This window comes from Macrotis lagotis, chromosome 2 (assembly GCF_037893015.1).
Source record: "Macrotis lagotis isolate mMagLag1 chromosome 2, bilby.v1.9.chrom.fasta, whole genome shotgun sequence".
NCBI classification, from domain to species: Eukaryota; Metazoa; Chordata; class Mammalia; order Peramelemorphia; family Peramelidae; genus Macrotis; species Macrotis lagotis.
In genome coordinates, this window is record NC_133659.1 from 189878737 (window position 1) to 189906332 (window position 27596).

At 38.7% G+C, this 27596-nt stretch overlaps 2 protein-coding genes across 3 annotated transcripts in view; both read left to right on the forward strand.

The window, feature by feature from the left end:
* Positions 1-4351, forward strand: part of MED1 (mediator complex subunit 1) — a 36306-nt gene extending 31955 nt beyond the window's left edge. The window contains exon 17 of the mRNA XM_074224044.1: positions 842-4351. Within this exon, the coding sequence (XP_074080145.1) occupies positions 842-4085 (3244 nt within the window). The 3' untranslated portion in view covers positions 4086-4351. The remainder of the gene's footprint in view (positions 1-841) is intronic.
* A 5284-nt stretch (positions 4352-9635) lies between these two features.
* FBXL20 (F-box and leucine rich repeat protein 20) overlaps positions 9636-27596 on the forward strand; it is a 140564-nt gene continuing 122603 nt past the window's right edge. For both annotated transcript variants that reach the window (XR_012475891.1, XM_074224055.1), the window contains exon 1: positions 9636-9851. Coding sequence is in view for 1 of the 2 variants with exons in the window: in XM_074224055.1 (XP_074080156.1) it covers positions 9651-9851 (201 nt within the window). In the remaining variant the exon portion in view is untranslated. The remainder of the gene's footprint in view (positions 9852-27596) is intronic.

The following is a 27596-nucleotide window of genomic DNA, read 5'->3' on the forward strand; positions in this document are numbered from 1 at the left end:
TTAAGCTAACCTGCCTTGCCTTTAAGCCAGAAAGTTTGACTTGCAATTTATTAACTTTTCTTATGTAAATCATTTTGAAACATAACTGTTTGAGCTTGTTTGTTTTTAAATAATTTTCCCTTAAAATTTTTTCTTACTTTAAAATGAGTGAAATATATGATATTAGCAGAGGTATATTTCAAAACCTTTAATGTAGCATTAGAAAGATATAAGCCAGAGATTTTAGAACCTCATGAATTGGGTTGTTTTGTTCATATTTTATTAGTAAAATTAAACATTCAACTCTGTGGCACTTTTCTTTTTTCTTTTTTCTTTTTCTTAAATTTTATTTATTTAAGGCAGTGGGGTTAAGTGACTTGCCCAAGGTCACATAGCTAGGCAGTTATTAAGTCTCTTGAGTCTGGATTTGAACTAAGGTCCTCCTGACTCCAAAGTTGGTGCTCTATCTATTGTGCTACCTAGCTGCCCCTATGTGGCACTTTTCAAGTAGGAAACTTTATGACAGTTTTCACTTAATTCTTGTCTTTTTATTTCTGTTTGAAAATAATAATTTGGGACCACTATTTGGTTTGATCTTTTTTTGGGGGGGGTTGTATTACACAAATGTATTAAGTGTATTCAGAGTCAGGCATCATTGGAATGAGTAACTCATTCAAAACTTTGTTCTTTGATAGAGCTACTTCCCTTTATCATCCTGTTCACTGTATATGAAAACAAAAATAAGTCTTAAGTGGGATGTCCAAATATCAAACATTAAAACTTCTCCTCTTGAATGAAAATGTGACATTGGTTCCAGTCAGTGGCCATTGTAATATTAACTTGTTTTTGTTCTGTCTTACAGATGTATGTCCATTCCTGTGACGATGAGGGCTATTCGGAGGAAAGCTGAAACCATTCAGGCCGACACACCCGCCCTGTCCCTCATTGCAGAAACAGTTGAAGACATGGTGAAAAAGAACCTGCCCCCGGCTAGCAGCCCAGGGTATGGCATGACCACAGGCAGCAACCCAATGAGTGGTACCACTACACCAACCAACACCTTTCCGGGGGGTCCCATTACCACCTTGTTTAATATGAGCATGAACATGAAAGAGCGGCATGAGTCGGTGGGCCATGGGGAGGACTTCAGCAAGGTGTCTCAGAACCCAATTCTTACCAGTTTGTTGCAAATCACAGGGAACGTGGGGTCTTCCATTGGCTCGAGTCCGACCCCTCCTCATCACACGCCGCCGCCTGTCTCCTCGCCAGCCAGCAACACCAAGAACCACCCGATGCTCATGAACCTTCTTAAAGATAATCCTGCCCAGGATTTCTCAACTCTTTATGGAAGCAGTCCATTAGAGAGGCAGAACTCCTCTTCTGGCTCACCTCGAATGGAAATGGGCTCAGGGGCCAATAAGACGAAGAAGAAGAAGTCGTCAAGAGTAATGCCTGAAAAGCTCAAACACCAGACCGAAGATGACTTTCAGAGAGAGCTGTTTTCGATGGATGTTGACTCACAGAACCCAATCTTTGATGTTAACATGACTGCTGACACGCTGGACACTCCACACATCACTCCAGCACCTAGCCAGTGTAGCACTCCTCCCACAACTTACCCACAGGCAATACCTCATCCCCAGTCCAGTATTCAGAGAATGGTCCGATTGTCTAGTTCAGACAGCATTGGTGCTGATGTGACTGATATTCTCTCAGACATTGCAGAAGAGGCCTCCAAGCTTCCCAGCACCAGTGATGATTGTCCACCTATTGATACTCCTGTTAGAGACTCTTCAAGTTCTGCACATTCCCAGAGTGCCCTCTTTGATCCTGATGTTTTCCAAAACAACAACAATGAAAATCCATATACTGATCCCGCTGACCTGATTGCAGATGCTACTGGAAGCCCCAACAGTGACTCTCCTACTAATCATTTTTTCCCTGATGGAGTAGATTTCAATCCTGACTTGCTGAATAGCCAGAGCCAAAGTGGTTTTGGGGAAGAGTATTTTGATGAAAGTAGCCAGAGTGGTGATAATGATGATTTCAAGGGATTTGCTTCCCAGGCTTTAAATACTTTGGGAATGCCAATACTCTCAGGTGATAGTGGAGAAAATAAGTTTAAAAGTAACAGCCAAGCTGATACAGTAGATTTCAGTATTATTGCAGTGGCTGGTAAGGCACTAGGGCCTGCTGACATAATGGAACACCACAGTGGGAGCCAGAGCCCTTTATTGAGTACAGGAGACTTGTTGAAGGATAAGACTCAAAAACGGGTAAAGGATGGCAATGGCACTGGGAATAGCAGCCTTTCAGGAACATCATTAGACAGTAAACCAGGAAAACGTAGCCGAACTCCTTCCAGTGATGGCAAAAGCAAAGACAAGCCTCCAAAGCGGAAAAAAGCAGACACAGATGGGAAGTCTCCATCTCATAGTTCTTCTAACAGGCCTTTTACTCCACCTGCCAGCACTGGTGGATCTAAGTCACCTGGAAGTTCAGGAAGATCTCAGACTCCTCCAGGTGTTGCTACACCACCCATTCCTAAAATCACCATTCAGATTCCCAAGGGGACTGTAATGGTGGCCAAGCCCTCCTCACATAGTCAGTACACCAGCAGTGGATCAGTGTCTTCCTCAGGAAGTAAGAGCCACCATGGCCATTCTTCTTCCTCATCTTCCTCTTCCACTTCTGCTTCAGGAAAAATGAAAAGCAGTAAATCAGAAGGTTCTTCAGGTTCCAAGATGAGTAGTAGTATGTATTCCAGCCAAGGGTGTTCTGGGTCTAGCCAGTCAAAAAGTTCATCCCAGTCTGTAGGGAAACCAGGTTCTTCTCCCATTACCAAACATGGGCTCAGTAGTAGCTCTGGGAGCACCAAGGTGAAAACTCAAGGAAAGCCATCATCACTCATGAATCCCTCATTGAGTAAACCAAACATTTCCCCTTCTCATTCAAGGCCCTCTGGAAGCGCCGACAAACTTGCTTCTCCAATGAAACCTGTACCTGGAACTCCTCCATCCTCTAAAGCCAAGTCTCCTATCAGTTCAGGTTCTAGTGGCTCTCATATGTCTGGGACTAGTTCAAGCTCTGGCATGAAGTCTTCAGGTTTGGGCTCCTCAAGCTCATTGTCTCAGAAAACACCCCCATCATCTAATTCTTGCTCAGCCTCTTCTTCCTTTTCTAGTGGCTCCTCTATGACTTCATCTCAGAACCAGCATGGGAGCTCTAAAGGGAAATCTCCCAGCAGAAATAAGAAGCCATCTTTGACAGCTGTCATAGATAAACTGAAGCATGGGGTTGTCACAAGTGGCCCTGGAGGTGAAGACCCAATGGAGGGTCAGATGGGAGTGAGTGCCAATTCTTCTAGCCATCCTATGTCCTCCAAACACACTATGTCTGGAGGGGAATTCCAAGGAAAGCGAGAAAAGAGTGATAAAGACAAATCAAAAGTCTCTGTCTCTGGGGGTTCAGTGGACTCTTCCAAGAAGACCTCAGAATCCAAAAATGTGGGGAGCACAGGTGTGGCCAAGATTATCATCAGCAAGCATGATGGGGGATCTCCCAGCATTAAAGCCAAAGTGACTTTGCAGAAACCTGGGGAAGGTAGTGGGGAAGGGCTCAGGCCTCAAATGGCCTCCTCCAAAAACTATGGCTCTCCTCTGATCAGTGGCTCCACTCCAAAGCATGAACGTGGTTCTCCTAGCCACAGTAAGTCACCAGCATACACCCCTCAGAACCTGGATAGTGAGAGTGAATCAGGTTCCTCAATAGCAGAAAAGTCCTACCAGAACAGCCCCAGCTCAGATGATGGCATCCGTCCACTTCCAGAGTATAGCACAGAAAAACATAAGAAGCACAAAAAGGAGAAGAAGAAAGTGAAAGATAAAGATCGGGATAGAGAAAGGGACCGGGACAAAGACCGAGACAAGAAGAAATCTCATAGTATCAAGCCAGAGAGCTGGTCTAAATCGCCTATTTCTTCAGACCAGTCCATGTCCATGACAAGTAATACCATCTTACAAGAGAGGCCCTCCAGGCTGAGCCCTGACTTCATTATTGGGGAGGAAGATGATGATCTTATGGATGTGGCTCTCATTGGCGATTAAAAACCTTATTTTCTAAAAGGAAAAAAAAACACACCAATTAAAAGCTCCAACAAATGAGAATTATAGAAAATCATCCTAAGGGATAAACCACAGGGGTCTGCTTTTTCCCCAGATAATCTTGGGTGACATGATTTTTGACTGTGCTTGGCAGCATTAGATCTAGAGTGACCCTAGTATTGATCTCTGACTATGGGATTTAATTCTGGGCAGCCAAGAATTCTGTTACTTTGCCAGAGAAAGTAGAAATTGCAGACTTGCTTGGGAGTGGGGGGGGGAGGGGGAGGGAAGGAATATGGGAAGGGAAAAGGGTGGGAAATAGTTATGCTGAAAATTTTCATATATATTTTTTTCTCCCTTTATCCATTTTTAGGCCATGTTTTAAACTCATTTTAGTGCATGTGTTGGAAAGACTGGGTAGAAAATGAAAAAGCAATACATTCCTTGATGCATTTGCATGAAGGCTGTTCACCCTTATTCACTTGTCCATTTAAGGCAGGCGCAAATGAAGGATCTCAGTTATTTTTAGACAATAAATAATGCAGGGCGTCTGTTTATGAGGAATAGTCTTGGGGATGGGAAGGTGATTTTAGCTATTTATTTGTCAATATTTTAATCCCTTGTTTTTATGCAGTGTTTCTCTTCTAATTCTATGGGGGGTAGAGTTCAAAGAATTTGAAAAGAAAAGAATAAGGCCAGATAGTATAAAGTATAGGCCCAGAGTTGTCACTGCAGCAATGGGTCTAGTCAGTCTAATTAATGCCTATCTTTGAAGTCAGTATGTCAAAAAAAAAGAATGCTTTGAATTCTATACAGTAATTAATTTAATAGAATTTTTCATAGGGCTCATTGATAACCCCCCAAAATTGTTACGGGGTACTTTCCTCCTCCTGGGGAGGGTAGATGTTGATTTTATCTTTTTTCCTTTAAACAAAAACCCCCAGAAAACCTGGGATGGCTTTCAGGATATTAAGATGTTTTTAATTACAACAAAATTGTGGTTTAATGTTATAGCTCCCTAGCCTAGTAACATTTAAATCACATCAGGGCTAACACTTCTTCTGTCTTAAATGTGCCAAAAGCCCTTATTCCAATATTTTGCCTGCAGGAGAAGTGATTGCCTTTCCTGAAAGCTATGTTCCCTTTCTCCCTTCTTCTGAAGGAATGGGGAGCTCATCTCTGGTCACTCCACTGTGTGCTCCCTAAATGAGAGAAGTTATGAATTAGCAGCCATAGTTTCTCTTGAATCAATTTCAAGCTCACTAAAGAAGTGAGGTGCCTAGAATGATAGGTAGGCATGGAGACATATCATAGCTACTATGTAGCTACATAATTGGACCTTTTGGAGAAACAGGTTTTCACCTGACTTCTTCGGGAATACAGTAGGCACTATTAGAAAGAAAGAAATCCAGGAAAACAGTCCAGGTGCAGCACAAGCTCTCATATTTGGAGGGTCCTCTTGAAAAAAAAAATCTGCGGCCTTACTTTTGATTCTGACACCTGCACTGTGCCATCCTTGATGATTTCATCCATGATCTGCATCAATAGGATGGAGCTTCGTATCCAGCACAACTTTTCTGGACTTTAAAAAAATGTTGTGCTCTGTTTTTAGTGTCAGTTGAGTGACCTTGACAAATAAGAGCTTTTTCCAGCTATTTATGCGGGTTTGAGTAAGCAAATGGTTGGAAAGTCAGCTTTGGTGTTTTTTTTTTTTTCTGGGACTGTTTTCAGTTCTTTCAGTATTCTCCCTTTTTGGGTCATCCATAGGCCAGGACTGACTTTTCATCAACCTTGTCATCTTGGTGTCCCTAGGTAATAGGAAGTAGGAAATGTTGCTAAGTAGAGCAAGGAAAGTTATCTCTTACCACATCAGAATCAAATGACTTGGTGACACTAAAGAGGACACAAGCAAGGTGATACCAGAGAGCTTTATCTAGAGATGCTGATACAGTGGCAGCCTCTCAGACATTGAACCAGGTAGAACTTCTCACAGGTGGTCACCTGGTTTTCATTCTCTTCCATTGACTTCTGCAGCAGAATAAGTTTTTGTTTTCTTTTTTTTTCTGGGGGGGGGGGAACTTTAAAAAGGGACACTAGGTAATAATTGGAAACTAGGGTTTAAACTTTCCCAAATGGTTGTAACAAGTTCCAAAACAATTAAACTGGGAAGCTTTTTCTCTCTTTCTCTCCAACCCAGATCAAAGAATCCTGAGTTAGGATGTAGATGAAGGATAAGCCCCAGCATTTTCTGGATGAGCACGTCCCACACATTGACCCAGCATCTGAACTTGCTTAACAGGAAGCCGGGGCTAACCTGCTGCACCCTGCATGACAACCAGGGAGCACTGCATTTCTCCGTGGGGTGGAGGAGAAGAGGTGAAATAAATCGAGCCTGGAACTCCTCCTCCCTTCTCTTTCAAACAGCAAGGAAATTAATTCTACTACGTGTACTGTACTTTTCTTCAGCTGGTGTCTTGTTTAGTTTGATCTGATTCCCTATATCCTCTGCACCTCCACTCCTACTCAACCCCCCTCACCAAGAACAAAATAGAAAACAATCCTCAATTCTTTTATCAGGTTAAATTTTATTTTGTCTTGGGTTTTCTTGTTAGGAATGTTTAGTCCAAAGTAAATAAGCTGCTCCAATGCACATGAGGATTTCAGATGATCCAAAAAAAATCAATGTGTTTTTAAAGCAAAAGTATTTGAGAGGGAAATATGAAGCAGGACATTACTTGCCAAAACAAGGATTGAGGATGTTGGTTTTATACTGACAAGATTTTCCTTCCTAAGGTCCAGGTCAGAAAATGCAATACAGCAATATCATGAACTCCAGTAAGAACAAACTTTTTCAGGGAGCCCATGAGTCATGCAGTATCCACGATTGAGTCACTTCTTTCAGATGCCACAGTAAAGGAGATACTTGTTCATAGTGCAAGGGCATTCATTCTCTTAGGTTGGGGAGGGAGTGTTATTTTGTCTTTATTTTTACCTTGGGGTTGGATACTTATCTTTTTTTGGGGGGGGGGAGATTTAACATCAAAAGCCAGGATGGGAATTATGCTAAATTATAGGAACTGAACTTGTACAGTCCTTGAGTTTAGAAATGTGCATCAGGAGCAGGGGTGGGTCTTTTCTAAATCATCGTAGAAAAAATTTTTTCAAATTTGACTTTTGTTTGTGCAATTCTGTAAATATTTTGGGGGTTTCCTTTTTTTTGGAAAGTAGATAAAAATCTGTTTTGTGGGTTTGTTTTTTTCCAAAACATTGCAAAAGGACCTGTTTATTTACTTGCAAATAAATTTCTTTGATAAGAAGCAATCTTGTTCCAAGCTTTGTGTCTGAAATCTTATTTTCTCCCAACCTAAAATTCAGTGTAAATGCCACATTTCTTCCCCAACAGCTCTTCCTTTTCCATTCATTCCACAGAAGCTTGTTTTTAAAATAAAATTTTAAAAATGGACACAGAAGATGTGAATCAGCTTAAGTTAGGAAATAGATAATCTTAAACTGTCTCTAAAGAAGTGAATAACCCTTTAATTATATTAGATCACACCACCTGTGGTTAGTCAGAAATGTTCTTTTCACTGGTTCATTTAAGTCGATAGGAATCTTGCAGTGGAGATATGTCATTTGAAGGAGACAACCACACAAGACCAATGGTTGTTGATGTTAACTAAAATCTGCTAAGAGCATTGATGTGGGGGTTTCCATTTCTGGAATAAGTTTGTGGTCATCTTGATCATCTTACAGTAATATGGAAGAAAAAAATACAGATTTTTATAAGACAAACGAGTCATATTTGCACTGGTGTTGGAGGATGCCATACTTCAGGAAATGAGTTATGAAAACCATTAGTTTGATAAGAGTAATATTTTGTCTTAAAGTTAGGTGTATAGGACTTAAAAGCAGGGGTAATCAAGTCCAGTTCTATGACCACAGATTGTTGGTCATTTTTATTTGTGAAGATAATTATACAAGAGATAATTCCACAATGACAATTATGTTCTATATTACTTAATCTGTATGGAATAGACTCAGTAAAAATGCTTGTTAGAAGGGTGTGGGAAACTAGGTTGATTCCTTTAACCTTTCTTATTCATATAATCTAGCCAATATATTCTCATATATTAGAGGTAGATAGCACTACTGCAGACTAAGTCTCCAGTTCCAGTGTTCTAGCTGTGTTAGGAGGAACACACAATTGAATCCGGTTGCTTTGCTTACTTAGAAAATGAGTCACTGATAGACTACATAATTGACAGGGTCATAAATTGCAAACAGTGTATAAACATTTTAGTAAAGATTTTAAAAAGTAAGAATTAAGCATTTCAAAAATTTCTATCATATCCTGACTACAGTTGATGACCTGTGATCTATTAACTAGGATGGAATTATTTAACAAACTACCCTAAGTGGTTCTGAAACAAAAAATCTGCTTGCTCACAAGGAACAAATACTAGGAGGGCACACAGCATTCAAAGTAATTAAGGCTAGGGATATACCACTGATGGAGTGATAAAAGGAATTCTTGGATGAGTCATGGGTACCTTCAGGAGCATTTAACGAGTTTTAGAGCACAGGGATTATTTCATTTGCAGAGGATCAAGGTCTACTTCAAAGACAGAGATGAATCTCACTACTATTCTCCAGGCCTGCCTTTTGTATATAAATAGTAAAACAAAAATATGAGAGGGATAGATTTAAAAGATTTCCAGTAGGCCATACTTGAATTGAGCCTTGAAAGGTGGAAGCAAGGAGGAAATAAAATTCATTCCAGGAATAGAGGCATGTAGAAAGGACATTCAAATGCATATGATTAGAGACAAACCACTGAATTCAGGAACCAGTAAATAGGCCAATTTGGATGGAAGTAATGTAGTATGATTTATGCAAGGCTATTTTCAAAATTGTGCAAAATGGATTGGAGAGGGGATGTACCACCTACCTTACAGGGTTATGGTGAGGTAAGCCTTTTGTAACTTTTAAAGCCCCACAGACATAATTATTGCTCAGAATGCTTGTTCAGATGTTGTGCCCTAACCTGCGAGATGCCCTCATACTTAGGGGTTAAGTGAGGGCCAGAACTTCATAAATAACAGGAGCAATCGGACAAACATAATTAGAAATAAAGACTTTCACAGAACCTGGCGAACGAAAAGGGAGGGGGATTCCTTTGGATCCTCTCCTGATCAAAAATTCTATCTCCTGGCCTCTCCACGCTTGTTTCTCCCGCTAAAATGTCGTCATTAGGAGGGTTCTATCAATCCGCGTCTTGATTGGAGGACGCACAGGCCTAGGACGCCATTGGGCGAAGGAAGCGGGACGAAGGCCGAAGGGGCGGAGCGAGCGTGGAACAGCCCCGCTCCTGCCCAGCTCGCCTTCCCCACCCCCACCCCACCCCCTCGCCCCTTCCCCATCCGTGGCCCGAGAAAGGCCGGTGTCTTGGCGCGGCGTCCCCCTGCGTGGCCGAGTGCGGGGCGCTCCCCTTGCGTCCTCCCCTGCCCCTGCCGGGTGCGGAGGGGCCCCCGGGTGCCATGCGCCCCCTCCCCATCCAGGCCATGCACGATGACACACACCCCCCGCAGCAGCCTCCCGGGCCTCCCCGCCACTCCCCTTAAAGCAATCCACGGGGGCGGGGGAGGCGGCGGCGGCGGCGGCGGCGGCACGAGCGCCAACACGGTCCGAGGCGAGAGAGGTCCGGAAAGAGGGACGAGGAAGATGGCTCCGAGCCGGGACCGCCTGCTGCATTTCGGCCTCAAGTCCGCGGTGAGCGCCGGAGGGGCGCGGGCAGGGGCCCGGGGGGGTGTCCGGGCGGGCAGGGCGGCGCGCGCTCCGCGGGGGGGATCGCCCCGGGGGGCAGCGGGCAGTCCCTCCCGGAGGGGGCGGGCTTCGGGGGTGGGGGGGGGGGTGTCGGCTTCCCGCAGCTGGAGAGCCTTCCTCCTCCTCCTCCTCCTCCTCCTCCCCGCCTCCCCCGCCGGCGTGCACGCGCACACGCGCGAGCCCCTCGGAACGCCGCCCCCCGGCCCGACCCAGATCCACGCCCGCGCGGGGACGCTCGACTCGGCCCGGACACCTGAGGGGCTCGCCTCGCCCGGAAGGACTCCGGATGGGCGAGGGCGGGGGCCCGGCCCGGGCGGAGGGGGTGGTCTCTCCGGCGTCGCCGCCGCCGCGCGCTCGCGCTCGTGCTCGCGCCTGTCCTCCTCTCCCTCCCCCCGCCTCCCTCCCCTCCCCCACCCTCGCTGGGGCCCCGGCGGCGCTGCCCAATGAACGGCGGCGTTGCTGGCAGGTGGGGAGTGTTTTTGTTTTGGGTTGAAGTTGAGGCTGGGGAGAGAGAGAGGAGAGAGAGAGAGAGCAGAGGGAGAAAGAGAGGAGCAGGGGGCCGGGGCCGAGCTGCGCTGGCCCTCACCGCGGGAGGGAGCGGAGGCCCCGCCGCCGCCGCGGCCTGCTCGCCCTGCTCGCCCCGGGCTGCTGCCCGCTTCCCGTCCCCTCCCAGCGCCGGGCCGTCCCGGCCAGCCTCCCCGTCCGCACGCCGCAGCGCCCGGTCGCGGCCGCGCCCGCCGGCCCCATGAGAAGGGACATGAACGGGGTGACCAAGAGCAGGTTTGAGGTGTGAGCCTGGGGCCGGGAGGCGGGGGGGGAGCGGCCAGAAAGGGACAGAGGGGATGGAGGCTTCTCCCGCTCGACTACCCCGGCCCGGCCCGGCTCCCATGGTCCCTCCGCGGCCCCGCTGCAGTCCGGCTGCCCCACACCCTCCCCCGCCGCCGGCTGGGCCATGGACGCCGCCCGGCGGGGCCGTGGCCTCCTCCGCAGACAATGAGCCCTCGGAGGCGCCCTTCCCCCTCCAGCCAGCCGGCGGCCGGGGCACCGTCACCCCCGAAGCGGACCCCTGCCCCTCCCCGGAGCCGAAGTCTACAACTCTCCCGCGGGCCCGAGGGGCGGCCGCCGCCCTCCCCCCCTTTCCGTGGTCCTCTCCCACCCCTTTCTCGTAGAATGCACACCACATAAAGATCCTGGGTGAAGGAGTAGGTAGTCAGGGAAGGGAGGAGACTTCTTGGGGCCGAACAGCCCTGCCTTATGCTAGGAAAGCCGGAGTGGGGATCTGGGAGAACAGAGGAAGGACCACGGGTTCTGGTGACTTGTTCGAGTTGGGGTTTTTTTTTTTGTTTATCATTTTGGTTGCTTGGTCTGGGTATTGTTCTCCAAACTTCCGCTTCTCTTTTATTTTAGCTGTTGTGTTTTTAGTCAACGTTTTGAGGGATCCCCCTCCCTTAAGAATGAGGGAAGAGATCCGAGAGACGTTCCGAAAATCCACCCAAGTTCAATAATTGGTTGGAAGCTCCCCCCCACCCAACCTCCAACCAGTCGTCCTCTCCCACCCTTTCCTAGTTCCGAGGTTATACACACCCTTCATAGAATGATACAAAATTAAAAGCTAAAAGAGTAAAAGTGAAAACAAAGTCGCGGTGCGAGTTAGGAAGCAGACTGCTCAATGTTTTAATTATTTCTAGGTGAATTACGGTAGTACAGTAATATAGGAAGGGAACCAGAATGATAAGGCAGAGACTTCCACAAGAAGCAGAGAGTAAACGTTACATGGCCTTTTTTGGCAGACTCGGGTTGACCTGGGATCACACACAGCTCAGTATATATAGCCAGGTGTTTTTCTTCATTTCTATTTGAAGGACGACATTGGAAAGAGCTAGTTATAGAAGTAAAGAGTTGTAGGAAGTTCTAGACATTCCTAGGAAGAGGATCTTACCAGAGGATCTTAAATGTTTATTGATTTGTTTGACTTTATATGGTTTTGCCAGTTTGAATGGGGAACAAAATACATTGTTATAGACTACAGGAAAAAAGGAAAGGAAATGTCTAGTCTAGTATATTTCTTAAATATAGCAGAGGTTAAGAAAGGAACAGCAATGTACGTTTCCTGTTGGATTTGTACTTACATTTTTGGAAGCTAGGGCTCCTATATAAAAAGGAGACATTAAAAAGTTTGGTTTGGTTCTTAAATACTAGTATACTATTCTAGGGTATACTAGAAATGTTGTTGAATGGAAACTTTGAAGCTCACAAGAATCCAGAAAGAAAAGACCAAATGAACAGAGATCTGTGGTTATATGTATTTTAATATTTGTGGTTCATTTTCTGTTTCTTGATTAAGCTTACTTCCATTTTAGGTAGCATTTCTTTGGGGCTATGCTCTTTTATTATTATTTTTAAATTATACTGCTCTTTTGCATTTTATTATGTATATTAATTTTATCTTAGGTATGTATAGCTGTAGTATATGCAAAAAACAGGAACTGTCAGATTTTTCTCTAAAGGAAATGTCTTTATTGAAAAAGTCAACTTTCTTTTTTATAGGCAAATCGTTTGCGAATAAAAGTTTCATGTAGGAAAAAGATGAGGAAAACAATTCGAAAATCTTCTTGTATGATGTCGTACTGGAAGTGTGATTTAAAATACTGTGTTCCAGGAGACTGATGAAAGATTTAGAAATCAGGACATGTTTTTGAAGATTTCCTCATCTAAAATGAGTGTCTTAAATTTAAATATGTGCCTTTCTTAATTAGCAAAATTATTAGTAAATTGTTGAATCTCTTACATAAGGTAACATTTTTGCTAACTTCATTAAAATATTTTTAGGTGTAAAACAACAATATTCCATCTGTGTACATCTCTATATAGAAGTTTTGTATTTAATTAGATAAAGAGGTCTGTAACATAGTAAGACAAACTTTAAGAAAGTCTCTAAAGAGAAAATACTTTAGTGCTTTGGGCTTGTTAAATTTAGTAAAATCCTTTGTGGGGTGAAGAGTTTCATTAGTATTCATAGGGAAGTGAATTTTTTTCATCTCTCTCCCAGAAGTGAAAATGTTGAATGCTTTGTAAAATTTAGCATTAAGTTTGAATTTCTGTTAAATGTTACCAGTCAAAAAAGTAGGGTATGTTAAAATAAATATATCATTGACTTTCAAAAATGCTTGAGAGAGATGAGAACATTCATATATTGTTACTTTCTATATAACAATCTCAGTGAGATCATTTACTTACAAAGATGATAAAGTAGTTAAAGCTAACATAACAGATATAAAATGTAAATGTGTGCCAGACATTGTGGTATGGATGTCCTGCTTGATACACTTTCAGATAGTTTCATAGGCAACATAGAGGTGCATGGATGAGCTGTAATATATTACCAATGAAGTAGTGTTAATAAGTTTAGTAAAGGATATTAGACATCTGTGCCTGGAATAAATGGAGATAAATAGAGAAAAAGGGATAAACAATGAAAAGCCTCCATTCTTCACTGGCAGTCCTACATTGTCAAGAGATAGAAGGCTTCTGTTCATATTGGAGGATTTTTGTAGGAGATTTATGGGAAGTCATAGAAAACAAGTCACAAGATGAAAAAGAGTGGATTGTAATTATACAGTTTTCTTAATTTTCTATCACTCAGGTGCCTTGGTACCTTTATCATGTGTCAAGGGGTTTTACCCTTGGAAAAGAGTACCCTGATGTGAATATATAAAAAATATACCTGGAATTTTATGATTTATGAAAGTACACAGAATTCACATTACTGATTCAGTAAAGGAGAAAGAGGAGTCTGAACAACTGGACTCCAGTCTCTCTAAGTTACTATGTACATTGGAGTGGATAGCTTGGTCAGTTTCTTCCCCTGACTTGATCATGTACAAGGTTTCTGGTTTAAGATTTTGAGATTCAAAGATTTAAAATTTTTCTGCATTAAATTGGTTCATTTGGAACCAATATTGGTCAGTCACTTGTTCCATTATGTTTAAAAAAACCACATGATGGTGGTTTAGAAAGAACTAATAAGATTAAAGAATTTTGTTTTTAGATCTCTTAGAGGTTTGAAAGTTCAAATGGAGGAGACACTTTCCTTGGGATTTAATGTGTTAAATTAATATAAAACTCAAATTAGAGACCAAAGGGTATCTAGCCTTACTTTTTGAAGGCATTTATCCTTTTTAAGATGATTTTTATTGACGTTCATTAATGAAGACAAATCAGGTTCATTTTCTTAAATTTTTTTCTTTTTTAATAATATGAACTTAATTCAAATATCAGCATTTTCCTATTGTAGGAACAGAAAAAAATTGTATATAAAACAGTATGTCTATGTACAGTTTGTTAATTTTAACGTTTATATGCAACTTAATACTGATGACAGAACTACTCTGCTTGTCTACATCCCTTTATGTCTCTGAACTTCCTTGTGTTCTCTTCAGTGTATTTTTTTTAGCATTTTGTTAATGTTCCTTCTTTTAACAGTGCTTCAGATATTCAGCCATAAAACTTCTTTGCCCTCCCCATGCCTTTCCTTTTAAAAAAAAAGTGCAAAACAAATCCATACTTTGTCTTAAAAAAAAACTTCATCTCATTTTGTACTTTGAATTCTGCCAAGAGGTAGCCAGGATTCATGATTAGTTTGCTGCATTTGTCCTTGATTTTTCCATTGATTAGAATTCTTAAAATTCTCAGTTTTCCCTTATAATGTTACAGTTATTATCTAAATTATTGTCTTGGTTCTCACTTTACACTGAATCAGTTTACAAAAGCCCTGTATTTAAAAAATGCTAGTATAACTATTTTTGTGTACCTGACTCCTTTTCCCTGTCTTTGGTCTCTTTTTGGGATATAGGCCTCAATGTGATATTCCTGGGTCCAGTGGTTATTCAGTTTAGTGATGAAGTATAATTTCAAATTATATTCTAGAATGCAGCTCTGCCAACAGTGCAGTAATATGACTGTCTTCTCATGGGACCTTCAACAGTTGTACATTTTCCTCCTTTGCCTATCTAGTAGGTGAGGAATGGAACTTTAAAATAATGCATTAAACTATTAATATATAACTTAAAATTTGAAAATTGTTCACATCCTTTGGTAAAACATTTATCAGAGAATCAATATCTCATTATATTTATCAATTTTTAATTTTTATCAATTTATATCCATTAATTCCCTATATGTCTTGGATATCATAACTTTTATCAGAGAAATTTATTGCAAAACATTTTTTCCCCCTCCTATTTTACTTGTGTAATACCTTTTCAATTTTGTGTAATCAAAATTATTTCTTTTATCTCCTGTAATCCTCCATGTTCCTTGTTTATTTTCCTTATCCTTACCAGTGAATGGTTTCTCCTTTCCAGCGCTAATATTCTATGATATAACTTTTTATATCCAAATTCTGTGACTGTTTGGAAGATGGGATATGTTGATTTAAACAAGTTCTCTCTAACAGATTTATAATTTTCTAAGCAAATTTTGTTTCTCTTTGTTTATTGAGCATTATGCTGGGTAGGATTTCTTCCTATTTTTGTGTGCCTAATCTGTTCCTTTGACCTTTTCTTTTTCTTAACCATTACCAAACTATTTATGATTTGGAGGCCTATTACTACTAGAGTCCCTTAATTTTTTTTTTTTTATTTCTTTTGGGATTCTTGATTATTTGTTTCTTCTAGTTCTACAAGACAGAAAAGAAGGAAACAAGTATATATTAAGCACCTGTTTTGTGCCAGGGCACAGTAGGGCAGCTAGGTGGCTCAATGGATAGAGCACCGGCCTTGGAGTCTGGAGGACCAAAATTCAGTTCCAGCCTGAGACACTTGACACTTATTAGCTGTGTGACCTTGGGTTAAGTAACTTAACCCTGATTTTCTCACATGCAGGACTATCTCCAATCATTCTGATTTATATCTGGCCAATGAACCCAGATGGATCTGGAGGAGAAAGTGAGGCTGATGACTTAGCACAACCCCTCCTCACTCAAATTCAATTCATGTACTTGTCATGGCATCACCTCCCTGATTCATGGTCTTCTTTGAGAACAGAGGACAAACATCATACACCAGGGATTGCACTAAGCACTTCACAAATATTTCATTTCATCCTTGTTTTTTTTTTTTTACAAGTAAGTGGGGTTAAGTGACTTGCCCAAAGTCACTCAAGCTAGGTAATTATGAACTGTCTGAGTTCAGATTTGAACTCAGGTCCTCCTGACTCAAGGGCTGGTGCTCTATCCATTGCACTACCTAGCTGCTCTTCATTTCATCCTTGCTACAACCCTGAAAGATAGATCCTATTATTGTCCCCATTTTATAGTTGAGGAACCTGAGGTAGACAGGATAAGTGATTTGTCCACTTGTCTGAGGCCAGATTAGAGCTCAGGCCTATAAATTAAACCTTTGATAGTATAGTAACTTAGGACAAATTTTAATTTTTTATCATATTGACATGATCCAACTCTGAACAATTAATATTTTTCTAGTTAATTTAAATGTCTTTTATGGAAATACCTATTTTATTGTACTTCACTGTATCACACTTGGCAGAATTGGCATTTTTACAAATTGGAGGTTTCTCACAGTGCTGCGTTGAGCAAGTTGGTGCCATTTTTTCCAATAGCATGTGCTCATCATATCTATGTCACATTTTGGTGATTCAGTATTTCAAATGTTTTCATTATTATATCAGTCATGGTAATCTGTTACCAGAAATCTTTGATGTTACTATTATAATTGTTTTGAGGAGCCACAAGCTGCACACATATAAGGCGGTGTACATAAAATATTATGTGTTTATTCTGATTCCTTAGTTGACTGACCAGTAACCAACTCTTTTCCTCTTCTCTGGCCTCCCATTTCTCTGAGATACAACAATATTGAAATTAGGGCAGTTCATAACTCTACAATGACCTGTTAGTGTTCAAGTGAAAGGAAAAGTTAGTCCATGTACACAGCAAGTTTCATTGTTGTCTTATTTTAAGAAGTTGCCATGACCAACTTAACATGAAGTAATCACTATCCTATTCAGTCAGCAGTCATCAACATTAAGGCAAAATCTGTGACTAACAAAAAGACTTATGACTCGCTGAATATTCAGATGTTGATAACATGTTTAGCAATAAAGTATTTTTTAATTAATGTATGTATATTGCTTTTTAGACATAATATCATTGTACATTGAATAGACCACAGTATAGTATAAATATAACTCATATTCACTGGGAAATCAAAAAAAATTTCTGTGACTTGCAATATTATTTGCTTTATTATGGTGGTCTGAAACAGAATCTGTAGTGTCTTTGGGGTGTGCTGGTATAGTGTGTTGTAATTCATATAATTCTTGTGTATTGATAGATGAACTTCCATGTTATTTCATACATTTTCAAATTATTTTGAATGGATTTTAATTTTCTTTTTCTTCCTGAGTTTTGTTGATAATGTATAAAAAGAATGATTTTATGGATATATTTTATATCCTATTGTTACATTGAAGTTATTAGTTATTTCAATTAATTTTTTGTTTGACAGTGCTTAAGTAAAAAAAATAAATTTTTTTACTGATGTATAACTGGCACATAGTAGGTATTTAATAAATGTTTATTTCCTTCCTCTTCCCTCTTCTTTTTCAGTTTACTTATTCCCTCAAATTTTTTATTTGATCTTATTGCTATAACTAGTCTTTCTAGTATATGAAACAATAGAGTTAAAAAGGACATTCTTGTTATACCTATATTCTATACTATATTAAGCATTGGTCCATTTATTCTTATGCTTTTTAGTATTCTTAACATAAAGAGACATTAGTGAAACCAGATCATTGTACAAAGTAATTGCAGTATTGTAATGAAGAACAACAGTAAAAGACTGTAAAAGATTATTTTGATCAAAACAGTGATCTAAGACGATTCCAAAAGGCTCATGGTGAAAAATACTATACATCTCCAGAGAGAGAGAGAGAACTCTTGAGTGTAAGTTGAAGAACAGTTTTTTCACTTTATTTTTCTTGCTTTTCTTTTTGATATAATTAAAAAATGTAAGTCATTTTTTGCATAATTTGGTGTGTAAAGTTGATATATTACTTGCCTTTTTGATTTGTGGGGGAGGGGCAATAGGGAGGGAGAGAATTTTGAACTTAACCCCCCCCCATAAATAAATAAATAATGGAAAAAATAATATTTTTCAAGCAAAAAACAAACAGCAGGAACAACCTAGGACAAAAACATGGAAGAACATTGCATTGCATTTACTCAAAGATCTTTTTTTATACTTGTTTATTTCATTTTTTCAGTTGTTTCCAGTTGGGTTGGACTTTTTTGTGATTCCATTTTGGGGATTTCTTGGTAAAGATACTGGGATGGTTTGCTGTTCCTTCTCTTACTTCTTTTAAAGATGAGTAAACTGAGGCAAGACAGGGTTATGTCATTTGCCAAGGGTCTCACACACACAGCTAATGAGTGTCTGAGGCTGGATTTGAACACAGGAAGATGAGTCTTTCTGACTCCAAGCACTTTATCCACTGTGGCATCTAGCTGTCCATACATCTATTGATGTAATCTTGTTATTTCTGTTATCAATATTATAATTTTCCTAATATTGAACCAACTTCACAATCTCACTATAAATCCACTTTGTGGAATTTAATCTTTTAAATATGTTTTTTGTGACCTTTTTGTTAATGATTTGGTTGATATTTTTGGCATCAATATGATGCAGAGAGTCATGGGCATGGGAAATATTGACAATTGGAAACATTATGTAAATCATTTGTTTACACTGTTAAAAAATCTTTTTCCTTTATCCCTTTATATTCTATATACACTACATAAAGTGTCCCTTTATACTCCGGACCTTCAGTTTAACCTAGACCACCTTCTCTTAGGTTGTGCAGGCACTGGAAATAACCTCAGAGACCCTTTGACCCCTCCCCAAAAGGCAAACTGCAAAGTGGGTCTTAGGCCACTCCCAGGTCACCACCTTTTCCCATGGACCCTGAGGGGGAATTTAAGGAGATTTTAGGGAAGGGTTTGGTTTCTTTTTTTTCAGACTTCTGCTGAGCCTGGCCGTTGACCTGCCAAGATTAATCAGCAATCCACAAGGCTTTTTCTTTAATCTCTTCTCAACTTTCCTATTACTTTCGTTTGTGTTGTAACTTCTTTTAATAAATCTCTATTTCCTTTTTACACCTGCATTCTCAGGTCAAAGAGTGATTCTTCACAGGCAGATAATGGAACACATGGCAATACCTATTCATTAGGGATTTTGTTTTATAGTTTTGTTTCTCTGAATTTTGTTCCTCTGTATCAGTGACCTATTTGTCTCAGCAGAAGTTTTGCAGAATTCTTTTCTTCATTTTTGCAAAATATTATATGAATTGGATTTAGTACCTTAAATGTTTGATAGAATTCATTTGTAAATCCATTTGGTTCCAAGAGTTCATTTATGGCCTGTTTAATTTCTTTTTGATATCTTTCTTTTGTTAATCTGCATATTTTATACATTTCTGACTATTTGTCCATGTCATTTGCCAGTATTTTTGGCATGTAGTTGGAAAAAAAGCTTCTATCCTTTTTATTTCCTTTTAATTTTTTTGTGAATTCTCATTTTTTAAAATTTTGATACTGGCAATGTGATTTTTTTTAGGTTAAATTAGTTAATGTTAAAAAAACTAATAAATGAATTCAATTAATTTTATTTATCAAATATTTTTGCCTTGAATTTTATATATTTTTGGTTTTCAGAATTTTATGTTCGTATTTGATTGGAATATTTTGTTGCTTTTCCAGGTTTTTTTTAATTTGCATGCCAATTCATTAATCTATTTTTATTGAAAATATTTTTTTGGGGGGGCAAGGCAGTGGGATTAAGTGACTTGCCCAAGGTCACACAGCTAGGTAAATTATTAAGTATCTGAGATTGGATTTGAATTCAGGTCCTCCTGACTTCAGGGTCAGTGCTCTATCCACTGTGCCAGCTAGTTGCCCCTGTTGAAAATATTTAAAGACATTTTCCTTAGGTCTGTTTTCATTTTTATCCTGGAGTTTTTGGCATATTATCTCATTGTTACCATTTTATTTGATGAAATTATTGTTTTATGATTTGTTCCTTGATCCACAGATTCTTAAGAAATTAAATTACTTAACTTCATTTAAAATTGAAATCTTTATTCAGAGATCTATATTGATTTTATTGTCTTTTCAGTATAGGGTATATTTTATTTTGATTCTTTTGTGTTTGTTTATGGCTTTTTTTAATGTCCTGTTTACATGGTCTTTACATTTTTATAAAAATGCCATTCATAAGTTGAGGAATATGTATATTCCTTTCTATTTTCATTCATTCATTTCCAGAGAGGTATGGTTTCTAGTTTTTCAATGTAGTTTCTTAATTTCTTCTTTGTTTTTTTTTTTTGTTGCACTTAATGAGTTTTGAAAGTGACTCATTGAAGCTCCCCAACTATTATAGTTTTTCAGTTTTTGTAATTTGATTAACTTTTTCTTTAAGTTCTTTGATGCCATGATATTCAGTGCATATATATTAAATATTTATATTATTTCATTATTTATGATGCCTTTAAATTTAATGTAGTCTCCATGATTATCTTTATTTACTGTTACCTTCTCTGAACTTGAGTCTCACTCCTGCTTTTTCAATTGTCTTGAAGCATCATAAATTTATTTCTAGACTTTGGTTTTAACATTGAAAATATTTCAAAAATGTCTTTTAAGCAGCTTATTTTGGGTTCTGATTTTTTTTTTTTTAGGTTTTTGCAAGGTAATGGGGTTAAGTGGCTTGCCCAAGGCCACACGGCTAGGTAATTACAAAGTGTCTGAGACCGGATTTGAACCCAGGTACTCCTGACTCCAGGGCCGGTGCTTTATCCACTGTGCCACCTAACCGCCCCCCATGGGTTCTGATTTTTACTCCATTCTCATAACCCATAGTATTTTAAAATTTTGTTTAGTGTTTTTTCTTTTTACTAATATTTTCACCCATAATTTTTAGATTTGGTTATCTCCCTTCTACTGCCATTCTGCTTGAATTGACTGTTAATGGTATCTTCCCTTTTCCTTTGAGTTTGAGTGCTGGGGCTAATGGCTAGCACATAAGAGCTTCATAAAAGTTTGTTTATTGATCTGTTTCTTTCTTCTTACATGTTCCCAAATAAGAATTAGGTAGGTTTTAGTTCTTTCACATTGTTCTCCCTTTCCCCAGGTTCTAAAGTTGTCAATCCTACTATGGCTCTCTTTGTTCTCTGAGGAGTAATCAGGACTTGTCCTCTTTTGCTGTGAACTTGTGGTCTCTGGCTCTGTCCCCCATTTCAGTTCTGATCAACCAGGGCAGGATCTGGTTTCAGTCAGTGTTTACTTGGTCTAATGCTAGCTTCTTGGGTGCATTCCCTCCCAACTTCCATAGGCTTCTGGATAGCTTTATGTAGTTGTGGATGGCATGTAGGAGCCTTACTTTCTCTTTGTTTTCTTATCAGTGCTTTATCTGGTACCTTTTCCAGCTATGAACCAGGTTGAAAATTATTTGTTTATATCCATTGATCATTTATCTGTTGGGAAAGACTTTTAGGCATAGGTTTTTGGTTAGTTTTCCATATAGCTTGCATATTAAACTCTTATAAGAAATGGAAAAGATTTTTTCCCCCAAACTATTTGCTTTCTTATCCTAGTTACATTAATTTTGCTTAGGAAAAAGTTTTCCATTTGAAATTATCAATTTTTTAAGGAGATTAATTAATTTATTTTGAATTTTACAGTTCCCCCATCTTGCTTCCCTCCCCCCACTCCTCACAGAAGGCAGTCTGTTAGTCTTTACATTGTTTCCATGGTATACATTGATCTATGTGGAATGTAATGAAGAGAAATCATATCCTTAAGGAAAAATATAAAGTATAAGAGGTAGCAAAATTACATAAGATAATTTTTTTTAATTAAAGGTAATAGTCAAACTCAAATAAAATCTTTAATAAAAGAAAAAAAGGTAATAGTCTTTGGTTTTTGTTCAAACTCCACAATTCTTTCTCTGGATACAGATGATATTCTCCATCACAGATACCCTCAAATTGTGCCTGATTGTTGCACTGATGGAATGAGCAAGTCCATTAAGGTTGATCATCACCGCCATGTTGCTGTTAGGGTGTACAATGTTCTTCTGGTTCTTCTCATCTTAGCATCAGTTCATGCAAATCTTTCCAGGCTTCCCTGAATTCCCATCCCTCCTGGTTTCTAATAGAACAATAGTATTTCATAACATACATATTCTACAGTTCAGCCATTCCCCAATTGATGGACATTCACTCATGAAATTATCTATTTTATAATTACCTCTATCTCTTGTTTAAAAATTCATATTTAGGTCATAATTATCAAATGTATATAATCTTTTTAAAATTCCTTATGGCATGATATTCAGCGTCATGGATTAATTAATCCATTTTGATTTATTTTGAGATTTGGTGTTAAGTCCTAACCTAATTTTTATCAGAGTGTTTTATTGGATCTTAAAGAGTTTTTGTCACATGGAGTTTTTTCTGTGTAATTTTAGTTTATTTTATGTAGCATATTCTGACATTCTGACATAATTTCTGATTTTTTTCCTTATCTAATTTGTTCCATTCATAGATTTTTTAAAAAAAAATCAGAACCAAATAACCAGGATTGGATTTTATAACAAATTTCAGATCTGGAAATCCTATCATTCCTATCTTATTTTCATTACTTCCCTTCACTATCCAGCTTTTTTTTTTTAAACCTCCAAATGAATTTGTCTAGTTTTGCAAAGTATCTGTTCAGTAGGTTGAATACCAAAGCTATGAATTAATTGCTAAATTACAGATGATTAAGTCTGTAATAATAATAGTATTATTGTTGGCAAAATGTGTCAGCCTAAAGGTTTCAGAGGTTCCAGTAAATCTGAAAGAAGTTCACCTAAAAGAGTGACTCCGACCCAGAAGAATTTAGGAACAAAAATAATTTATTTATGTATCCTTGGATGTGTAGTGGAAGCTAAAGGAGAAAGAGATTAATGGATTAGCAGTAGTAAAGACTGCCGCCACCACAAGGGAATGAATAGTAAGGATGGATTTAGGGGCATGAGAGTATATTTGAAGGAATAAAGATCCCAGTTGGGCTGGCCTCTCAAAGGGAATAGAGGGTGAGCTCTGCGATGGAGAATACCATCTATATCCAGAGAAAGAGTTGTGGAGCTTGAACAAAGATCAAAGACTTCTATTTCGGAAAAAACTCCAGTATCTTATGTAATTTTGCTATCTCTTATACTTTACTTTTCTTCCTTAAGGATATGATTTCTCTCTCATCACCTTCAACTTAGATCAGTATATACCATGGAAACAATGTAAAGACTAACAGATTGCTTTCTGTGGGGGGGGGGGGGAAGCAAGAATGGGGAAAAATTATAAAACCCAAAAATAAAAATTCCTTTAAAAAAATAAAGGGTGGGGCAGCTAGGTGACAGTGGATAAAGCACCGGCTCTGGAGTCAGGAGTACCTGGGTTCAAATCTGGTCTCAGACACTTAATAATTACCTAGCTGTGTGGCCTTGGGCAATCCACTTAACCCTGTTTGCCTTGCAAAAAAAAAAAACCCTAAAAAAAAGGGTGAGCTTTTAAAGGAGCTGGAAGATGAGGTAATTAGGTATTAGTTGATGAGGGTTGTAACTCAAGAAATTAGAAATGATATAAATTGGGATTTGTAGATGGGGGAGGGGGTGGTAGTTGGAAGAATAATCCTTTCAGGCTAGGGCAGGGATCCATTGTTTTGTTGGTAGAGGATTGTCTTGGGCCTGAGGCAAGGGTGGGGCAAGGTGCTTTATAGTTTTCACTATAATATGGGGTTCAGGTGTTAAAAGTAAGGTAGTGGTCCATGCAGATTTTCTCTGTCCAGTATTTTCTTTTCTACAGTATTGTCATTTTTATTATATTAGCATGAACAAGTCTTTAGTATTAAATTCTTCCTACTATTTCATTTGCTTATATCTTGAAGTAGTGCTGTCCAGAATGCAGCTGCAGTGAAGATTTTCTGCAATGTATGAAGCCAAGCTACCACTTGAAGGTCTTGAAGGAAATAATTTTTTAATTGAATTTGCACAAATATTCAATGTCCTTTGCTAGATTGATCCTCACATGTATGTATTCTGTAATTATTTTTGGATGGCACTTATTTTCTATTATTGTTCCCAGGATTTTTGAGATGTGGGAAGGAAAGTTTTTTAGGCTTGGTTTAGTGTGAAGTCAAATGAGTTATTAAATTGTACCTGCATATTGTACTATAATTACTTTTCAGTCAGTATTTATTAAGCACCTATTATGAGTGAGGCACTGTGCTGAGTGCTGAAGGACAAAAATATTTAAATAGAAAGGCAGTCCTTGCTCTGAAGGAGCTCAGTGTCTCATGGGGAAAGATTTTTAGCAGGAAGAGAGGAGGGCACTGAAGGTAGAGGAATGAGCAGTAGTCAGTAAAGTCTCAGAGTAATGTAGAATGTAAGAAATAAGTTCTGGACTGAGCTCCTTCCTAAAATGAAGGTTTTGGAGCTGGTTTAATTCTTGTATGTGAGGGTCTGAGGATGGTGATGAGTTGTCATATAGGTGATGAGATCTTGCAGTGTCTGGGATTCAGCTGGTTCACACTGATTAGCAGAACTGATAGCTAACTTTATGTTAAGGTTGGGGAACCTTACTTTATATCTTTTTGTATACTTAAACTTATTAGTGCAGAGAACTGGTTGTTAATTTATTTGAATCCACTGATGAGATCATCTCAATTTGGAATTTTCTAAGGTGGTATTCATTTTATGTTTTTTTAAAAGTTTATAGAATTCAATCATAAATCCATTTGCATCAGATTTTTTTCCCTCCTTTTGTATTTCCTTTAAAGTTAGTTTCCTTTTCTGAGATTGAGTTATTTAGTTTGTGTTTAGCTTTCTGTTAGTTTGAGAATTTTATATTTCTGAAGGAAATTCTTTTGTATTGTCAGTTTTGTGATTAATTTCATTCTCAAATACAGGGAAGAAAAAACAAGCATTTGGGATGCATCTCATGTGCTAAGCACTTGACACATATTATCTCATTTGCTCCTCACAGCAGCTCTGAGAGGTAGAGGGTCTTATCTCCACTTTACAGAAGAGGATGAACATTTCTATTTCATGTAATATAATTATTCATCTTTTTCAGGAGCTAAGATGTATAGTTAAGCTAAGCCAAAACTAATTTGTGAATGGGATTTTCATGAAAGGAGCAGTCTTACTATGTATTTTTTTAAAATTCCAAAACTATTTATTGAATTTGTATAAAAGTATAATTATTCTGATTTAAAAGATATTTTATTCAGCAAGGCATTGAGATATAAAGGCAAAAAAGGAAATAAAAGGTCCTTTCCCTTACTGAGCTTATTTTATATATATTCTTGGGGGTGGGAGAAGACAGGAGGGCTTCTTATTTTTTCTTCTTTCCCATTCCTTCAATAATTCTAATACCCTTCCTCCTGAAATTGTCATATTGAGTTTGTATTATCTGTGTTAGTCTTATTTATAACTAGAAGAAGATAAGCCCTACTAAGAGTATATATTTTTATTGTTGTATTTTTAGCCTAGTGCCTAGCTTTGTAATTGCTTCATAAGTTAAAAAAAAGAGCTATTTCAGAATAGAGAGATCTTTAAAAACTGGGGTGATAGGAAGTTGACATTTGAGTTGAGCCTTGATTGAAAATATGGATTCTAGAGTTGGAGGTAAGATGGAAGTACATTTGTGTCATTGGAGATATCCTGTGCAAAGGCACAGAGATGGCGGTAGAATGCTAATTTTAAAAGAAGCTATTTTGGATGGAGTACAATGAAAAAGAACAAGATTGTAGAAAGAGTAAAATACCAAGCTTAAAAATGTGTACTTTATTCTAGAGGCAAAAAGTATGAAAGTTTTTTTAATTAAAAAAGTGATAGGGGCTGCTAGGTGGGCCCAGTGGATAGAGCACTGGCCCTGGAGTCAGGAGTACCTGAGTTCAAATAGGGCTTCAGATACTTAATAATTTACCTAGCTGTGTGGCCTTGGGCAAGCCACTTAACCCCACTGCCTTGCAAAAAAAAAAAAGTTAAAAAAAAGAAAGTGATACAGTCAAAACTTGTAGCTATTTTGGTGATTGTGTGGAGTCTCAATAGGCCCTTATAATAGTCTAGGTGGCCCTCACCAACTCTGACAAAAACCTAAATATAGCTCTAGACTAAATAATGATCAAGGAATCCAATGAGAAATTACATTAAGTGATTTCACCCAACACAGAACTGTACAAAAAGCTAATTAGAAGCCCCCTGGCAATAAGAAAGAGCCCTACTAGAAAAACCAATGCAGGTAAACAAGATAGAGCTTCCCATCAAGACCAGCCAGCAGAGTCACAAGACAGTGAAAGGAGACAGAGGCCACAAGATCCTGTATTGAGAAGCAGTGAGTCAAGGGTTCCTTCAGATTCCTTGGTTTTCTCAAGATTCCTGCTGCTAGAGCTTTTATTTCACTTCAGCAACAGTCTCAGGTGGGTAGCCTTTAGAGTGATAATATTACAAGTTCAAGGGCTCTGAGGGCCCTTGGTCTCTGTTGTAAGATGCCATAGAAGGTCTTGAAGATTCATTACTCTGAACCATAAATATTCAAGGGGGTTTAAAGCTGGGAAGTAGAGCTCAGTGCTGGGCCCCAGGTAGTAACTATAATTAGGGCTTACCACCTCACTCAGAAGTATAGTAAGAGGTAGGTAGAGGTTGGCTCTGTTATAAAAATCTAATACAGGAAATAAGAGAAAAACCAAAGAAGATAGTGATCTCTATTAAAAAAAATTGTAGAGATAAAGATGTTCAATAATCTGAGGTGTAGAGGAAAAAATAAATAAAAAAGTTAAATAAAAACTCTAACAGCAAGTATCTTGAAGATAAATAAATAGCTTAGAAAAGAAAGTGGCAAACTGCCCAAGTCATGGTTTCCTTGAAAACTAGAATAGACCACATATAAATAAATCAGTGACTCTGAGATAATAAGAACAAAATCAAAATTTTAAAAAATAAGAATAAATATTTTATGGAACAGTGATCAGCTTTGTTTATTCATATCCTATGGTTTAACATAATGACTATAAAGGGATTATAGGATACCATAGGTTTAATGAAATGGCACCTATAGTGCCTGATAATTTTCCTTCTTCTGACATGAAATAACTAAGTAGCTGAAAAGCCCAATAACAAAAGAATAGGTCCACATTTTGGATTAAGACAGATCTTAGAGTAATATTTTGCCTGCAATTTGGGACTGGAAATGGTTTTGCAAACTTAAGGCAGGAGCTGGTAAAGAGTCACTTGGGGGTCAGATAAAGAATTATCTTTTAAATTTTTATTTTATTTTTCCAATTAAATGGTATGTAATGGTTTCAAAATTCAATCCATTTGTAAATTTACAATTTTCATATTTTTCTACCTCCCTTGGTAGTGAACAGTCTGGTAGAAGTTGTAGATGTACATTTGTGTTAACATATTTACAAATTAGTCATTTTGTGTAGGAGGAATTAGAACCAAAGGAAAAGAAAGAAAACCATGAGATAGAAAGGAAAAACTTATGAGAAGTTTTTAAAAAGTGAAAATAGGATACATTCAGATTCTGTGTTGTTCTCCCCCCCCCCCCCCCATGTGGATGACATTG